General features: G+C 40.9%; 2 protein-coding genes across 3 annotated transcripts in view; both read right to left on the bottom strand.

The window, feature by feature from the left end:
* tgfbi (transforming growth factor, beta-induced) overlaps window positions 1-17,212 on the bottom strand; it is a 684,304-nt gene that overhangs the window by 254,159 nt on the left and 412,933 nt on the right. The window lies entirely within an intron of this gene.
* On the bottom strand, window positions 2,627-15,685 carry b4galt7 (xylosylprotein beta 1,4-galactosyltransferase, polypeptide 7 (galactosyltransferase I)). Of its 2 annotated transcripts, XM_049585706.1 has the most exons (7): window positions 15,135-15,685; window positions 12,786-12,821; window positions 10,695-11,021; window positions 10,175-10,400; window positions 9,217-9,300; window positions 8,888-8,992; window positions 2,627-6,626 (listed from the first exon to the last, which is right to left on the bottom strand). In XM_049585706.1, the coding sequence occupies exons 1-7, from the start codon at window positions 15,185-15,187 to the stop codon at window positions 6,471-6,473; spliced, it is 987 nt and encodes a 328-aa protein (XP_049441663.1). In that variant the 5' UTR covers window positions 15,188-15,685; the 3' UTR covers window positions 2,627-6,470. The 2 variants fall into 2 exon arrangements, with proteins under 2 accessions (XP_049441663.1, XP_049441664.1); XM_049585707.1 differs by lacking the exon at window positions 12,786-12,821.

Below are 17,212 nucleotides of genomic sequence, written 5' to 3' on the forward strand. Positions count from 1 at the left end.
TCCATTGACTCATTCACAAGTCAAAAATGTGTTTTATCTGAAGGAAACATGCAATATTTACATCTAAGATCATAGAAAAATAGTCAACCAAGTGCAATGATGTCCTCCAAGATAATATTTGCCACTTTATTTGCAGTAAACAAAGTTTGTTGTTGTTTTTCAGTTTCAGTTATATACTGGGGGACATTTTGGGCACTGGGGGACACACATGTCCCCCTCAGTGTATATGGTGACTACGGCCCTGTCAGCATGCATAATTAGGCTGCAGTTGTCTGGGTGCGCAAAGGTGAAGTGGCTGGTCTTTCCATACAAAGTTTGATGGAGTGTCAACTGGACAATATGGAGATATTTGCATCTTGAAAGCCGGACTACAAATGTGGATAGACAGGGAGAAACACACGCAAGCCTAAGACGTGGTAAGATACGATATTCCTCACTATATGAAGTGACTGATAACAAGATCTGTAGAATGGGTTGTAAAGAAATTCGTAAGGTTTTTATTTTGTAGACAATCAATCTGTATTTATAGCGTGATGGGATGACAGCACAGTGATGTGTATGTTATCACTGGAAAGCTCTACTCGTGCACTTTCATGTGATATGTGTGGCATTTCTGTGCGAGCCTGCATTCGCGAGTAATCCAACCAACAGTAATGTGTGTGCAGAGCTGTATGAAAGCTCTGTTATACATCATTTTAGTGTAAATTTATCTTTTTTTTTCACTATGAAAACATTGGACTACCAACAAGTGCTTGGTCTTGTCGGAAAGCTACAATTTTGCTGTTTCACGTTCGCTGGCTTCTCGCTATGACAAGACAGAAAATCAATAGAGAAGAACAGATGTGAATTTGGACGCACAATGCGTCATTCGGGCTGATAGGGTTAATATTTTACATACTGGTGTGAAGACTGAAGCATAAGGCACAAATTTTTAATGTTGTATTTTTATATTCTTATTTTTATACTTCTTACTTCTACTTTCTATAATTCTGTATACTCGAAATCAGACTGAATGTAATGTATCATCAATCCCCTCCAGGCATAAAGACAGTATTTCCAATTCTGGGCGGCACGGTGGAGCAGTGGTTAGAATTGTGCCTCACAGCAGGAGGGTTCCTGGTTCAAACCAGGTTGTCTGTCTCTATAGACCTGTCTCCACCAAACACTTCAGTTCAGGATGCATCGTTTCTGTCTCCACGGTAAAAGTTGTGGATGGTCCCAACAGAAGCGTTCCTTAGCGTCCCCATGTTTGGTCCCCCCTCTGTTGGGGTACCTAGCACACAGATCTGGTCCTAAAAGGTGGAGCTAGAAACCCTGCAGTCTGATTGGTCAGTAGAGGACGCTCACTCTGGTTTTATGTAACCTCTGTTCATACATCAGTAAACTACAACTATAAAATGAAAGAGAAAAAAATAACTTCATTCACTGGGCCGACTGCCGGCAACTTTTAAGGTGGAACGTTAACTTGTAATGTTACTCAATGCATGAGTTGATGACGTGAATCCATCAGCACACCTTAAATTTCACTGTGACAACTTTGACCATCACTTTAGTTTTTATATGACACACACTTTTAGTAATGACTTTAAAAATATAGATTCATTTGGAGCGGATTATGTGAAGGTCATATATTCTAATCCTCACTTCCTGTGGGCTACAGCAACACTAAAGCCCTGAGCTTGCCTGAGAAGGACTAAATGCACAAAGCTGCTATTTTGAAATATCCCATGGAGAGAGACTCTCACTGCAGCCTGTTCTATTTTGTTGTGAAAATGTGGGCGTGCAGCCTCGTTCTGTGGACGATAAACCAGGTGCAGACTTCCATCTGTGTCACCGCTGATGAGGAAATACAGCGAGTGCTGGACGGAGCAGTGAGTGACAACAACCCCGCCCACATTTAAGAGGACTGTCTGAACACACCCAGGGTCTAGGTACCATGTCTGAAGGCTTACTGCTGGTTCCAGAGGGACTGGACTGAAAGGGTTTGGTGGAGACGGGGCTGCAGAGTCAGCCCTGTGATGGTCTGGTGACCTGTCCAAGGTGAACCCCACCTCTCGCCCAATGACAGCTGGGATAGGCTCCACCCCCCTGCGACCCCTAAACCAGATAAGCGGTTACAGAAAATAAATGAATAATTCTGATTCTGAGATACAGCCTAGATTTGAATAATCTGAGTAAAGTACTTGAGAAAAAAGTGATTTCCCACCTCTCACAGGATGAGGTCGTGTAAATTACTGTATTTCTTAAGGACTTTGTGAAACAAAGGTTTTTTTGAAAGCAAACGTATGCAGATGTTGAAGATGTGTTCATCATAGGGATGTTTGTCACTGAAAGAGTTTAGATCATTGGTGACCAAACTGTGGCCCACTGCACATTTTTAAAATAAACAGAATATGGTTTGAGCATATTTCTCATAAACTGCACTGTATGTACACGGCACACTGGGCTCACTGGGCTCATCAGGCACTGTGAGGGAGACAGACGTCTCAGAGGAATCTCACTGAAAACTTACAGTACGTGCACGTCCTTTCATCAGCCGATGGTTGGCCCAGGAAGTTACCCAGACAAACTTTACAACACTGATGTGTGAGAAGAAAGGAAACAACCTCCAAATGTTTTATCGTCTCAGATTTATATAAATACTGAATATCGTACAAATACATGGTACCGTCATCTCTGGAAAATAAAATCAGTGACATCACAGGCCTGTAAAACCTCAGAGCGCCCTCTGGAGGCCGACCGGCACATAACAAAAGCAGAGAACCAGAGAACATCAGACCAGACTGAAACAGATCCAGGAATTAGACACAGCCGAGATATTTATATGGACACATTCTTTCTTAACCAAATTCTGTGTCTTTACAGTACAAATACTGATAAATTAGATTAAACCAGTTCCAGCTGTAAAACAAACACGAGATCCCTCACCAGCTTCCCACCAAACAAACACAGCTAACATTTCTGGTGATGGTTACGCCTAAAAGAAGCAATGAGAGGTTTCAGGCAAAACTTTACCTTTAAGCAGAGCTGCAGCGATTGATTGGTTTGTTTCAAAGTATTAAATCAATCACAAACTAATTAAATAATCGTTTTGAGTGATTTTCAAAGTCAAACTTTTCTGATTTCAGCTCCTTAAATATGAATATTTTCTGCTTTTGTTGCTCCTCTGTGACAGTAAACTGAATATCTTTGGGTTATGGACAAAACAAGACATTTCTGAAGTGATCTTGGGCTTTGGGAAACACTGATTAACATTTTTCACCATTTTCTGACATTTAACGATTAATGAAGAAAATAACAGACAGACTGGTTGTTAGTTGCAGACGGACATCCAAAGTGCACGGAGAAGGAAAAGAGCTCCAGCAACAACTGTAGGAAAATTAAGTAATAAGTTCTTTTAAAAAACCCAAAAAGAACTGGTAAGAGAGCCGTTAAAGTACCACATCAATAAGCTGTATCAGTAAGAGCTGTAGGATCGTTAAGATCTAACGACACCATCCGGAGATGTAACCCAGAGAAAAAGTTAGATTTGTGGAAATGTGTTGGTTTGTTTGTTGAGACTTTAACTCCACATTGTGCATCTTCCTGTAAACGAGCTGATAATAACTGACGTCTTATTTTGAAATAACCGTTTAAAGACATTTTCTAAACGTTGATGGAAACTTTTAAGGTAATTTTATGAGTTCAAACTCAAATTAATCTAAATGATTACAGTTTGGTACAGTGTTTCCCGGCTGGTGGGTCACAGGTCCACTCTGATTAAACCGCAAGTGTCAAGTTTGTAAAAAAACGCACTAAATTTTGAAGTTCAGTGAATTTCCGGCACAGAGCTTTTATTTTGAAGTGCTGTTTCCTGCTGTAGAGTGAGTGACTAACGAACAGCTTCCTTCCTGACAACGACTAAATTCTGCTGTTTGTAAAGTGAAGACAGAGTTAAATTATAATTCTCATCGGTTTTGTTTTGTGTCATTTAAACTCTAGCGGCGGCCTGTTGTGACGACTCGTCTTTGTTTATAAAAACTAAAAAAAAAACAATGAGTTGAACAAACATTTGAAAAATAATCAAAAATACATTAAAAGAAGATTCATCCAAAAATAAATACACTCCCACCTGGTTTCTCTCAGCGGGGCAACCAATGAAACTTTAGGACAACAGGTAACGCCATCGCCATCATCATCATCATCATGGTCGTCATCATGCTTGTGTTATGAATCAACACTCTCACAGTAACAGTAGGAAACAATCAGGAGGTAAACAGCATCAGTTCAGTTTCTCTCTTTACTGCTCGTGGAATAAACGACTGATGAAATTTGAAGAAGAAAAAATAGATATAAAATGAGTAATGAGTGAATATTAAAATATATTTTTCAACAGTTTTAGGACAAAACATCTCGACTGAGAAGGAACCAAAGAACCAGCTAGAGATTAAATCAGATTACATTTGGTCGACACAGAAAGTTTATCGAGAACTAAAGCGCTGTAAATTCTCCACTTCCAGTTTCAGTGATTGTCTGATGTCGACTGAACACACGACTTTGAAAAGACGTTTTTTAAAGTCACTATAACAGTCACACGCTCCAGGAGGTTAAAGACATGGCATGTTGTTGGCACGTTGCCTCCATTAAAACCAGTTTCTTCGGGGGACAGAGATTCAATTTCCTCCAAACTATTAACTAGAGAGCAACGTATCCGCCTGAATCTACTGTCATTTAACTCCACGCTAATGTGTAGTCGTGGCAACATACCTGTTTTCGTCGATATTTTGAGAGTGAAGCAGAGCGAAGTCAGAACAAACTACATTAAGAGAATATGTTGATTTAGAGTGGCCTCTATAGAAACATCTGTCTTGTTTATTGCACTCAGCATTTTTGTTATTACTCCTCATTGGTTCTGGCTTCCTGCCTGACAACAGCAAGACAACGGCGTTGGTCCCGTCGTGGTGCTGACTGGTTGATTTTTATTTTAACTGAGTAGCTATTTCATGTCACAAGGCCAGAAGATTCAGTCACCTTTAACTTTTGATCACATGATCGTCAGCAGATGAGTTTGCTCACTTCCAAATTGTAAACGCTCAGATTTCCTTTTTTTCTTACGGGACTTTATTCGCTCATGTTGGTTTAAAAGTTTGGACCGCAAGTTGTGTAACGACAAGTCAACAGGTCATGTGATGTGATCAAAAGCTCCAGCTGAGACTGTTTTCATCAGTTTTATATACACCTCGGTCGCTGGAACTTTATTCACTTTTCTGACTTTTACAGACCAAATCATTGATCAATAAACCAAGATAATAATCAGATTAATTAACTGATAATGATTAGTTTTAGCTGTTCATCTGCAGACTGTGGCTCTACGTGTGACTGGATGGTCTGCAGGACACTTTGGTTCCTTCCCAAGCTGAAACAAATCTGTCCCACTGATGCTGGATTAGAAAATTAATTTCTGTTTCCGATCATGAAATGCTGAGGTCATGATCTGCTACAGTTCAGTTCAGCCTGGTTCGGCTCAGTTTGGCTCAGTTTACTTTGTAGAGAACACAAACACATTCAGCACAGAAAATTCATCTGGGAACGTTTTCTCATAATTAGAAACTCGTCACAGTTTTCTGGTGATTATGAGAAACAGATCTGAAAATAAACTTCAGTTTTTTTCCTGTGGTGATTAAAAAAATTAAATTCACACATTTCCTGTTTCTGTGTTCGATAAGAGGGTCAGCGTTAACACCTCCCTCTCTTCATTTCAACAGCAGCAAAATAAAATACCATGAAACACTTGTGACGTTAGTCGTCAAGCTTTGTAAAATACTTTTGTTTGTGAAGAATAAAATTTCTCCCACATGATAAAAAGCTAAAATAAAGCGTCTGAGGTTACAGTATGATGCTTGTTTGGCAGATGATCTCTGGTGAAGCGTCTCTGTACCACCTCTGCTCCGTTTGCACGATCCCAGTAAAACAAAATAGACTTTAAAGTTTGCGTTCACTCCACGCCAGCAGGTACCAACCCCCCCGAAATAATCTAATGAACCAGCTCAGGTTGGGCCGTGTTCAGTTTGGTGTAACAGTCCGTCTCCATCCTCTGAAGTCAAACAGTCACCAGCTTCCTGTTTGTGTCGATAAAGTTCTGTGACTGAAACCGTCATCAGGAGGTTTTAACACACCGAAAACGTTTCACTGGTTTTATTCTCCAGATGTTCCTGATGTTGTTGGTTTGATCCTCACAGATGTTAAACTCCAGGTTGTGTCAGCGCAAGATTGAATTAATCACGTGTGTTTGTGCCGTCGCTCAGTGCAGCCTCGTTTGGTTTCACTGCTCCAGCTGCAGATCCATCAGTGCTGCTGCTGCGGCGTCCGAAAGAAAGTAGAACCACGACCAGCGCGTAGCGTAAAGGATCTGTGTAGCACCGCAAGATAAAAAGCATTAAAGCCTCCAGGTGAAACAGTCGGGACTTGGACACTCGTCCTGCGTGCGTCCTCTACGCCAGGACACACCAGGGCGTCTGGTCCTGGTCACACTCCAGTTTGGTGTTGATGACGGTGCAGGGAGCGCCGCTGATGGTCAGCTCCTGTCTGGACTCCACCTGGTATCGGAGGTTAGTGAGCCCCCCATCTGGGTCCACCTTAAACTGCTCCTACAGGGAGAAGGAGACGAGGGAGGGAGGAGGAGACCAGAGAGGGAGGGAGAAGGGGACGAGGGAGTGAGGGAGGAGACCAGGGAGGGAGGTGGGGGACAATGGAGGAGGTCATGTTTAGTAAGTTTTTCCATATGATAGAGGGGGTTATGATTTCAGGTCATTTTTAAATTCCCACAGAGATGCAGCCGAGTTCATCTGTGAGTTACAGATTTCTGATCATTTACTGATCCGTTTTGAGCAGCGTTTGTATCTTTACTTTGTCTGAACTGAGGCTGGAGCAGGGACGTCTCAGCACTGACACTTCAGCACCAAGTCGATGACAAAACTCTGAAAATGTGCTGTTTTCCCCCAGTACTGCAGGTACTCTTTTGGACCTGACGGGGCAGCATTTACGCCTGCACATGTTCTAGTCTAGTCATTAAATGCCAAAGGAGGAAGAAGAGGAACGCCGACACCACATGGAACAAACCAATGGGAGTGCAGCGTATTTACACTCTGCTACAAATTTCTAAGAGCTGAAAAATTTTCAACTTTGCGCTGTCCAATCACAGTGGAGGAGGGGAGTGACAAATACACAAAGAACAACTGTCACATCTTGAGGCTCATTCATTTTGGTCGTAATGTACCTATAAATGGAGTCAGTGTTGCAGAGGTGGTGGTCAGTCATTATACACAGAGAATTCTTTTCACTGTATATTATACTATTTTATTTCGTTGTCATCTCTCATCTTATCTCTCATATCTTGTTTGAACTACGCTACACTGCCTCCATGATTTCCGGTGGTTTTGCTCTGTTTCATCCATCACCTCTCAGGAAACGTGCACAAATACAGATGAAATGAACGCTGAGTACAGACAGAGGGCTCCGCCTGTCTCCGTCTGTAGCCTTCAGCATAAATTACGTGTCCAAGTGCTGAACATCAACTATGGAGGAGAAATATGTTAATATACTGTCAGCCCTCGGTCTTTAACAGGAGGTCCAGGGCCCAGGTGAGGACTGCAGCCTGAGGCCGACATGGACCTCTGCCTCACATCAGTTTAATATGCAGTAACATTTTATACTATATATGTAGTCAGGGCTCTTTAGAGGGTCTTTCTCTGTCAGCTGAAGGGTCTTTGGCTTGAAATCCACTGTAGACCGCTGCTGTACGATATATATTAATACATGTTTCCCACAGAGCAGAACTTTGTGTTTGAGGCGGATCATCAGGGATTAGCAACAAAATTTACTTTGCAGGTTTTTTAATAAAGGAGTGTATGTTTATGATATTTACCATTTGTTTTTTTTACTGTGGTATCAAACTGAGCATCAGGAATGGTGGAATTTCACTGGTATTGGTATCGACGGCTTATGTTTTGGATTAATCAGATCTCAAATCAACACTTTCAAATGAAAATTTTTTGAATCAGTTAAACTTTGTTTTAAACTGTTTTTAAATGTCCTTTTATACTGAATTTGTCCGTTTTATCTTCGTTATGTCTGCTTTCATGTGAAGCGCTCAGAGCTTATAATCTAAAACACGCTGTGCTGCATTTCTTGTATAAAAGGTACAACAGAAATAAAGTTTATCATTACTGTTATTAATGTAGCAGCCTATTACAACAACAACACAACACGTGCTGTTCAGTGAATGATAAATAATGCATCATTAGCTTCTGTGAACATTTAATTAACAGCATTTCTGTGACCATGCACATCATATACTGACATTATTTCCATCATATGTTCAGTGTAGGAATGTATCTGTGTGTGAGAAGGAAGGAAACAAAACAGGAGCACGTCTGATAGGAGAGACGTTAGCTCAGCTTTCCTCACAGAGGCAGAAATATGTTTTTAGCGACTGTCAAAGCTCTGTGTCTTTGTCGGTATTTACAGTTTGTCACATCTCCGTCCGTGTTACCCTGTCCAGATACAGTGAGACATCGTCCGTCACCTCAGAGGGTTTAGTTGAGAAAACTATCCAGCTTCTCATGTTTATAAAACCTTTGAAAAGTCTGTGAGATGAAGTGAAATGAGACTTTCTGCAGAGCAGAGAACCAGAATCAGGGCTCTTTTTCTCAGGAGAGAGGAATGAGATTATTAGTTATTATTTTACTGTTGTTACACCTCCACATCTGCCCTTTAACTGCTGCTGCCCTTTTTATATTAATGTGATTTTATTAAAGATAAATCAGACCTCTCTGCTCAGACACAGCTACTCCTGCAGTAAACTGTGTGTATCTGTGATGCGTTCACTGTCACAGGTGAACTCTTGTACCTGTTTCTGAGAGGCGACTCTCTTCTGGTCTCTCTTCCTCCAGGCCGAGTCGTGGATGTGGAGGAAGGTTTTATATCCTGTGGTGATTCCACTCGGTCTGAACAGCTGCACAGAAAAACAACACACACTCAGACAGGTATCACATCACCTGTCTGACAGTAATCTGACTGATCCAGCAGCATCATGCTCTTAAAATGACAAACCAGTTAAATGTATTTTTGAAGCTCAGAGTCTAAAGACAGTCCTGATGAAGCTCTGGTTACTGAAACAGAAAAACAGACTCGTTCTAACAGGTATGAAGGTTGTCCCTGTTCTCTGGAGACTCGTACCTGTAACTCAGCTTTTCTCAGGCGTCTGTAGAACTCGTCGTCCTCTCTGCCCCAACCCCAGAACCTGTTTGACATCCCGTTACACTGCAGAAAACAAAAAGACAGAGAAGTTAACCTTTTATTTTCTGCTTCAGAGCCAGTAAGGTCTCTCTGAGGAGACACAAACACTTAAAGACTCCTGCACTGTCCTGATCTTTAATAAAGTCTGAGTTGAATCCAGTTTAATCTCAGTGAGTCAAACAGCTTCATCTGGTGGACGGTTTCAATCATTACATGACTGTACTGAGAAACACCGTCAGGACTCTATGACTGAACCACATGTAATCTGAAGCTTCTCCTGTTTTATTATCTACTAAACAAACTGGGATCTTTGAGATAAACGTCATTACAAATTAAAAAAGACGGACTTCATGTTTTCACGTGTTGTTTGGTCGGTGACTGAGGGAAGTCATTGTGGGACAAAGAGAAACCAAGATATTCCACTCACTATCAGCACAGCTTTCCACTGAGTCCTGGGTTCACAACTAAAACTTAGCAAACAGTCCCATTGAGAAGTTAAGCTTCTGTACAGTGATGACGTATTTCCCAGGAAAAGGGAATATTTGATTGGTGTACAGTGGCGTGCTTAAGTTTGGGCACCCCTGGTCAAAATTGCGTTTGCTGAAGCTGAAGATGAAGAGAGGATGGCTTCTACATTTTGACCAGGGATGCCCAAACTTTTGCATGTCACTGCACAAGACGGATTTAAATAAAGTCCTTCACATTTCATTGGGATGCTAAAAAGTGAGCAGGTTTAGAGTTTAAAGGAGCTACAGGGGACTGTGGGCTCCACATAACACCTGTCTGAGCATTAGATCAGGCAGAGGACGAGGGAGAGATGAATGAATGAATGAGGCCTCAGCCACACTGTTCTGGAACTGAAAACAAAGGTTTGATTAAAGTAGCAGCAGCTCAGTACCAGGTGATAATGTTTCTTGGTGAGCAGCAGGATTCCTCCCACGTAGGTCTTGTAGTGGTACAGCGGGTGCAGCTCAGGTGAGGCCACGTGGAACGGTCCCTCCTCGGGGAAACCGTAGTCCAGAGCGTCGTTCAGAGGCAGCAGGTCCACGTCGTGCATCGCCAGGTAGTCCGTGTCGTTACCGCTCTCCAGGTAACCCACGTTGATCAGAGACGCTCGGTTAAACCTGAAACAAGAGACTCTGAATTACTGTGTTGTACAGTATGACCTAAGTTTTGGGGTTATGGCAGACTTTAAAGGATGAGTTCCCAGCACACACTAAACTCCTCGAGTGTCACCATGTTGATTTCTGTCTATGTTGAGCTCTACAGGAAGATACTCAGGTACTGGACAGACCTGATAAGTCTTTTTAATTCCTCAGGCACACGCACAATGTTCAAGTTTTTCTACAATTTATATAAATATATATTTAACACAAACTTAAAGTCAGATCTGGTCATGAGAAGAGTCTGGTCCTCACCTGTAGTGATCCACCTGGTTGATGACGACGATCTTGTGTCGGATCTTCTTCTTGTTGAGGAACGTGTGCATGAAGGGAACAAACACCAGCAGCTCATCGAAGCGTTCCCTGAAGGGGACGATGAGGGCCAGTTTGTGAGGACCCCAGGAGGGGTCGTCCACTGTAGATGTCGGACTGTCGGCCCTGAGGCACGGCGGCTGATTGGTGAGGCGCCCGTCTTCATGCATGCCACCTGAACAGCTGAGCTGCAGCCAGAAGAGAGAGACGAGCAGCAGCACCATACAGAGGCCGAACAGCTTGTAGACCGTACACTTAGCAGACAGGAACCTGGAGACACACAGATGAAGACGAGGGAGGAAGAGTCAGTGATCATCTTCAACAGAAGCAACCACATACAGCAACCAAAAACTGACTGATTCTGGATTTTAAACCTGTTTGCTAAAGTTCTCGCTGTTTCCAAATTGTTTTTGTCATCAATAAAATGTGTATTAATTTAACCTTCACTCAGTGGAAGGAACAGGAAGGTCTCAGTTACTCACGTCGACAGATCAAACTACGATCAGAAACACATGTTTAAAACACATGCAGCTTTATTTTAGGTTTATACTAGGAACAACTCTAAAAACACTGAGGGTTGTGGGTAACTGAGTACAGGTCCATGTTTTCAGAGTGAGTGTCAAACTTTTATTTCTCTGATTTAACAAGAACAGAGGATTTTTTTTCAGTAAGGAAGCATCAGATTCACAAACCACAGATAAAACCAACGTGCAGGAAAAAACATCATCATCATCATCATCATCAGTATTTAAAGGGGCAGTCAGTAGTTAGTACTGATACACACTGACATGCATGCAGGGAGGGAGATCACCAAACTGCTGTTCTTTAATCATGAAACTCACTCTCACTCTGCTGCTCAAGATTACAATTCAAACAAAGTGACATGAACGCAGCACGAGACCTGCAGCACTCAGAGGGTTAAACACACATGAAGACATGAAGTGTGATGAAGACAAACCAGTCAGCAAACTCAGCGACACCAGAGGTTCCCAAACTGTTTCAGAGACACAGTTTCATAAATAAATGTCTTCAGACTTTTACTGAGTGTCGCTCCTCTGCTCTCTCTTTGGTCTAAACTGTATTTTTTATTAAGATCAAGTTCTTATTTAGAGAAAAAATAATGTTTGACAACTTTGTTTATTTTGTTCACTAAAATAAAAGGTTTACATTTGTATTCTCTCAAATTAAGATATCAAAATACATGTTTTAGAAACATTTTTATTTTGTGGCCAGTTATCCACAGGACGAAGAAACACACCCCCAAACTAGTCAATATTATTAAAACCAGTTCCAATAGGGTCTTAGGTGCGTTTTATTATTATAAGTGATGGAGCTCTCCATCAGTTCTTTAATTCCCCAGCAGCAGTTTCTGACTCACATGGTGGATAATTGATTTATTGATCTGTTCAGAGCTGCTCAGATCAGAGAGGAGCAGCTGCTGCAGAATGAACAGTTAAGTCTCATTTTCAATGCACCTGACGCTCTGCCCTCCGACAGTGTGGTACTCTGAATAACCAAATTTCAACAGCGCTTCAAATTAAAGATCCAGCTCCAAAAATACAGAATCAATATGTGGCAGCAGATGTTTTAATCATGGCACGCCGCCATAAAATCAATGTGCACGAAACCCTGAGTTTGTACACCAGACTTTATATTTTATTATATATTTATTTATATTCGGTTTCTGCACCATTTTGTGTCTTCTCATTTTTACTTGTTTGATTTTATTTTGTTTTATATAAATATTTAATAATTATTGTTGTAGAGAGCCTGGGATCTCAATACGGTGACTGCTTTAGAGTAACTGCTGTGTGTGTGACAATAAATAACACGAAGATGATTTTTAATGGCTGCATCATTTCATCACAAACAAATATTCAACATGACTTAAACAACATTTCAGTCTCTCTTACAGACACATGTTGAGATCTCATTAGAATTTAAAATAAACTCAGGAGTGACTTTAACGACCCGGAGTCTGTCCCTGAACCACAGTTTGGGAACCACTGAGTCACAGTGTGAGTGTGTACTCACTTCTCCTGCTGATGAGGAACTTTACACATCTCACTTCTTAAAGAGGCCAAGAAAAAGTTTTATTACTTAAACAGTTATTACCACTTCCTGTCTTCTCTCTGACACGTGGTTTGTGTGTGTGTGGAATGTCACTAATTACATGTACTCAAGTACTAAACTCAGGTAGATATCTGAGGTGCTTGTATTTTATTTGTGCATTTCCATTTCCTTCTTCATGTACTACATCTCAGAGGTAATATTGTAATTTAATTGCTCTACATTTGTCTGACAGCTTTAGTTACTTTTAAAATTACAACCTCAAAGATCTGCAGCAGTAAAATGCAACATACACATTAATGACATATTGTGTAATGAAATATTGATCCAGCAGAAATATCAACTCCAATCAAGAAAATCTGGACGCTGTGTGAAATGTAAATAAAAGCCGAATGCAATGATTTGAAAATCATTTTTGACCTAAATTCAGTTGAATACAGTCCAGAGACAAGATATTTTAACTGATAATCTTTATTGTTTGTTCTAAATTTACACTCATTCTGCAGTATGACATAATAAAGTTGTGACAGGAGCATGTTTCCCACTGTGTGACATCATCACCTTTCCCTGCACTCTGTCACCATGAAGTCACGCTGTTGGACCACGTCACAATGTGTCTCATTGTCTCGCTGGAATAAGCAGAGACGTCCCTGAAAATGACGTCGTCTGCAGTGGCGGTTTTAGCACGTATGGCGCCCTGGGTGAGTCTCGCCCCCTCGCCAAAAACTACATTTTACAAGATTACATTGAACACATCATGAGAGCTTATAATTTACCTTTGTCCAGTACTAGTTTTTACTGAATAGAGCTTGAACGCTTCACAATATAAATCAATGCAACCTCCGTGAGCTGTTGGTTGTGTCCACTGGCTGTTTAGAGGTAACGACAACTAGCTGCTAACTGCTAACAGCTAACTGAACGAGCTCTCCTCCTGCTGATCCTCTCAGTAGTGTCATGGTAGCTGAGTCATTTTGGCATATTAACGATACAGCATGTTTCGGGGTTCACTTGACGTCAGATAACTCCGCCCATCTCCCCCAGAGAACAGGTAAAGTGTAACGAGCTGAGGAGGGGCCCGGGGGCCGGGGGTCATGTTGTTGTGGCCTCGTGTCATATGTCTAAATAACAGCAGAAACAGTTTTAGTGAAAAATAGTAAAAGATAAACACTTAGTTTTTCTTTCTTCCCCCATTTGGAGCGCCCCCTGTGGATGATGGCACCCTTAGCCTTCGCCTATACTGCCTTTACAGGAGCCTTCACAGATGTGAAGTTACCCATGATGCACCTCTCCATCCCATCACAGATGCTGGCTGTGAACTTTGAGGTGGTGACAGTCTGGATGGTCCCGGAGGACACGACGTCCATGATGGACCGGTCAGACCACTTTGTGTCGGTCCATCTCAGATTAGCTCGAGCTCAGAGAAGTGGGCGGAGCATGTTAGAGTCTGAACTGTCATTGGTCGACGCGGTAACGTGTTTACTGACAGTGGTTTTCCAAAGTGTTCCTGAGCCCATGTAGTAAAATCCTTAATACAATCAATGCAGTGCAGTCGGAGGGGTCAAAGGTCACAAGCATTCAGTCTTGGTTCTTAGCTGTGTCCCTTACGTGCAGACATTTAGATCTTTTGATGATATTATGGGATGTAGATGTGAAATCCATTAAGTCTTTGCAATTGTGAGTTAAGAAACATTGTTCTTAAACTGTTGGACTGTATGAACATGCAGATTTACACTGAGTGACCAGCGTTGCTTTTAATTAAATGAGCCTTTTGAGTGTGATCATCTGTTACCTATCGACTTGTTTACCTGTGGAATGTTCCAGGTGTTTCCTGAGCATTCCACATCTTTCCCAATCTGTTGTTGCTTCTGTCCCAACTTTTTTTTTTAATGTTTACCAGTAAAAATAATAATAATAATGTCAATCAGTCTGAATATTAAATATCTTGTCTCTGTGCTGTATTTAACTGAATATAGGTCAGAAATAATTTACATATCAATACATTCTGCTTTATTTCCGTTTTACACATCGTCCCAACTTATTTTTTTTAATCAGCTGACAGGTAACATTATTGCATTATATATACTTCTACCTGTAGCAGAGTACTTTCACAGGGTGGTATTAGTACTCCTACTGCAGTAACAGATCTGAATGTTTCTTCCACCATGATGCTCTTATTGTGAATCAACAGGAATAAAGTGAAGAGGACAGTTAACGGTTTGATGTAGCAGCTTTAGCTCACATTACAATCACCGTTAAATCACCAGAGGATAAAACAAATATATATTTAAATAATATTAACAAAGTGCCTCTTACCTTCTCTCCTCTTTGAAGTAGAGCACAGGTTTTCTCCTCGACGAGTACATCATGTTTATGACTTCACTTTAATTCACAAACAGACGACAGAAACTTAAACTTTGTCAGAAACAGGAATCAGTCCGTGTTGTTTCTGTCCTCCATGCTAACTGAGCTAACTGTGCTAACTGCTCACACAGCCTCCCGCCACTTCACCGGCACCGACTGTGAACATTGATACGGTTAATAATCCGTGTTTTCTACCCGCTCTGTCCCGACTCCATATCAGTCTGTCTGTCTGTCTCCCTGCCTGTCTGTGTGTCTGTCTGTTAGCTCAGGTTGTTACTGTACACGTAGCATGTAGCGGTTCACTCACTCCGCCGCTCCGGGTTCAAACCGTTCACACCGGGTTTATTTTGTCCGTTTAATCCGCCGCTGAGTGTCCGGTAACGTTTGGATTCAGCGGGAAACTTTAAACTAACACGACAACAACCGAGCGGAGAAATATTTAACGGTAACTCACGGTGGAAAATATCAAACAGAAAGCCGATTGTAATGATGTCCGACCGGTAATAGGGTCCGACCGAGCGGCAGCAGCGGCTCAAAGGTTCCTACCAGAAAAAAATGGATTTCCCCCCCCAAAAACTTTATTGAACACATTCAAACATGGAGCATGAGTTTTTTTAATGATTTTTTTTACACAGTCACACCGCAGAAGTAAAAGTAGTCCCTCTGCAGAATAATATTCATCACTGCATTATAATTACTGATATATTCATGTGTTCATCCCTTTAATGTTGCAGCTGGTGAAGGTGGAGCTCATTTTAATTAGTTTATATACTACTGCCTAGCTTCATCCAAACTAATACATCATCATTTATTAGTTAATTATGTATATATATTTTTTACACAATATTTTTATTTAAATGTTCATTTTTTTAAATTATTTTTTACCTTCATTTAACCAGGAAGGGTCCCATTGAGTCACAGTAGCTCTTCTTCCAGGAAGTCGTGACCAAGACTGGTGTCAAAAGTTACAAGTACACATAAGACAAGACAATGGACACATACTAAAACCACAGGAACACAAGTGTCACATACGAAACATGCTGGAACACAAAGTCAATGAGAACACATGACACTCAGTCAGACACATAACAAGGTAAAACAGACAGACTATTGAAAGGCACCGAGTTAGAAGCAGTGACACTGATCAGTAATGGTTGATTTTAAAAGTTGATTTTTTTTGTTGAAAGGTGGAAGTGACTCCAGATTTAAGGTGTTTTGGAGTTCATGCTTTTTACATTCATATAATACATAACCCAGAATAATTCCGTCTGAACACACCTTTTCAATTATATTCAGTTTGATGGAGACACATATGGTGACCTGCACTGATGATGACATTATGATGATGATTTTATACTTAATATTTATAATTACAATGTTTGTCTTGTCATTTTATTCACTTTTATTGCATATTACAGAATTGTTTGATTTTATGATCTATGGATACACTGCTGCTTGTTTTTAACTGTTTCTTGTGAGGTGTCCTGGAGTGCTCTGAAAGACTGAACACAGAAATTATTGATTCACTTGATCATCAGCTGAATCTGAATCCTTCACATCATTTATAAAAGATTGACTCCAGAAAGACTCCAGATATTCTCAAATGTCTGTCGACAATCCTTTAAGTTATTCCTTCTAACGGAAGGTTTGATATCATCTGTCTCATCCACTGGTTGGTGCTCACTCTGTGAACTTTTCTCCATCAAAATGAAACACATTTATAAATGCTTGTTAATTTTTATCATAGTTATGTTTCTCTGGATATAAACCAAAAAGCTCAGAGGGTGCAGTGAGATTCTTTCTGAAATAATCTTCTCCATTATAACTCCTACCTCCTCCCAGAACATTTGAATCTTTAATCATATTTTGTTTCAATAATCTGAGTTTCTAAAGTACCTGAAGCTGTCTGATAAATGCCGTGCAGTAATAATTCCCTCAGAGATGTGAAGTGGAGTCAAAGTATTAGGTTGTATAAATGAGATAAACTCAGGTGAATCACAGGTCAGCCACCTCAACATTGTTTAGTTCAA

This window comes from Epinephelus fuscoguttatus, linkage group LG9 (genome assembly GCF_011397635.1).
Source record: "Epinephelus fuscoguttatus linkage group LG9, E.fuscoguttatus.final_Chr_v1".
NCBI lineage: Eukaryota > Metazoa > Chordata > Actinopteri > Perciformes > Serranidae > Epinephelus > Epinephelus fuscoguttatus.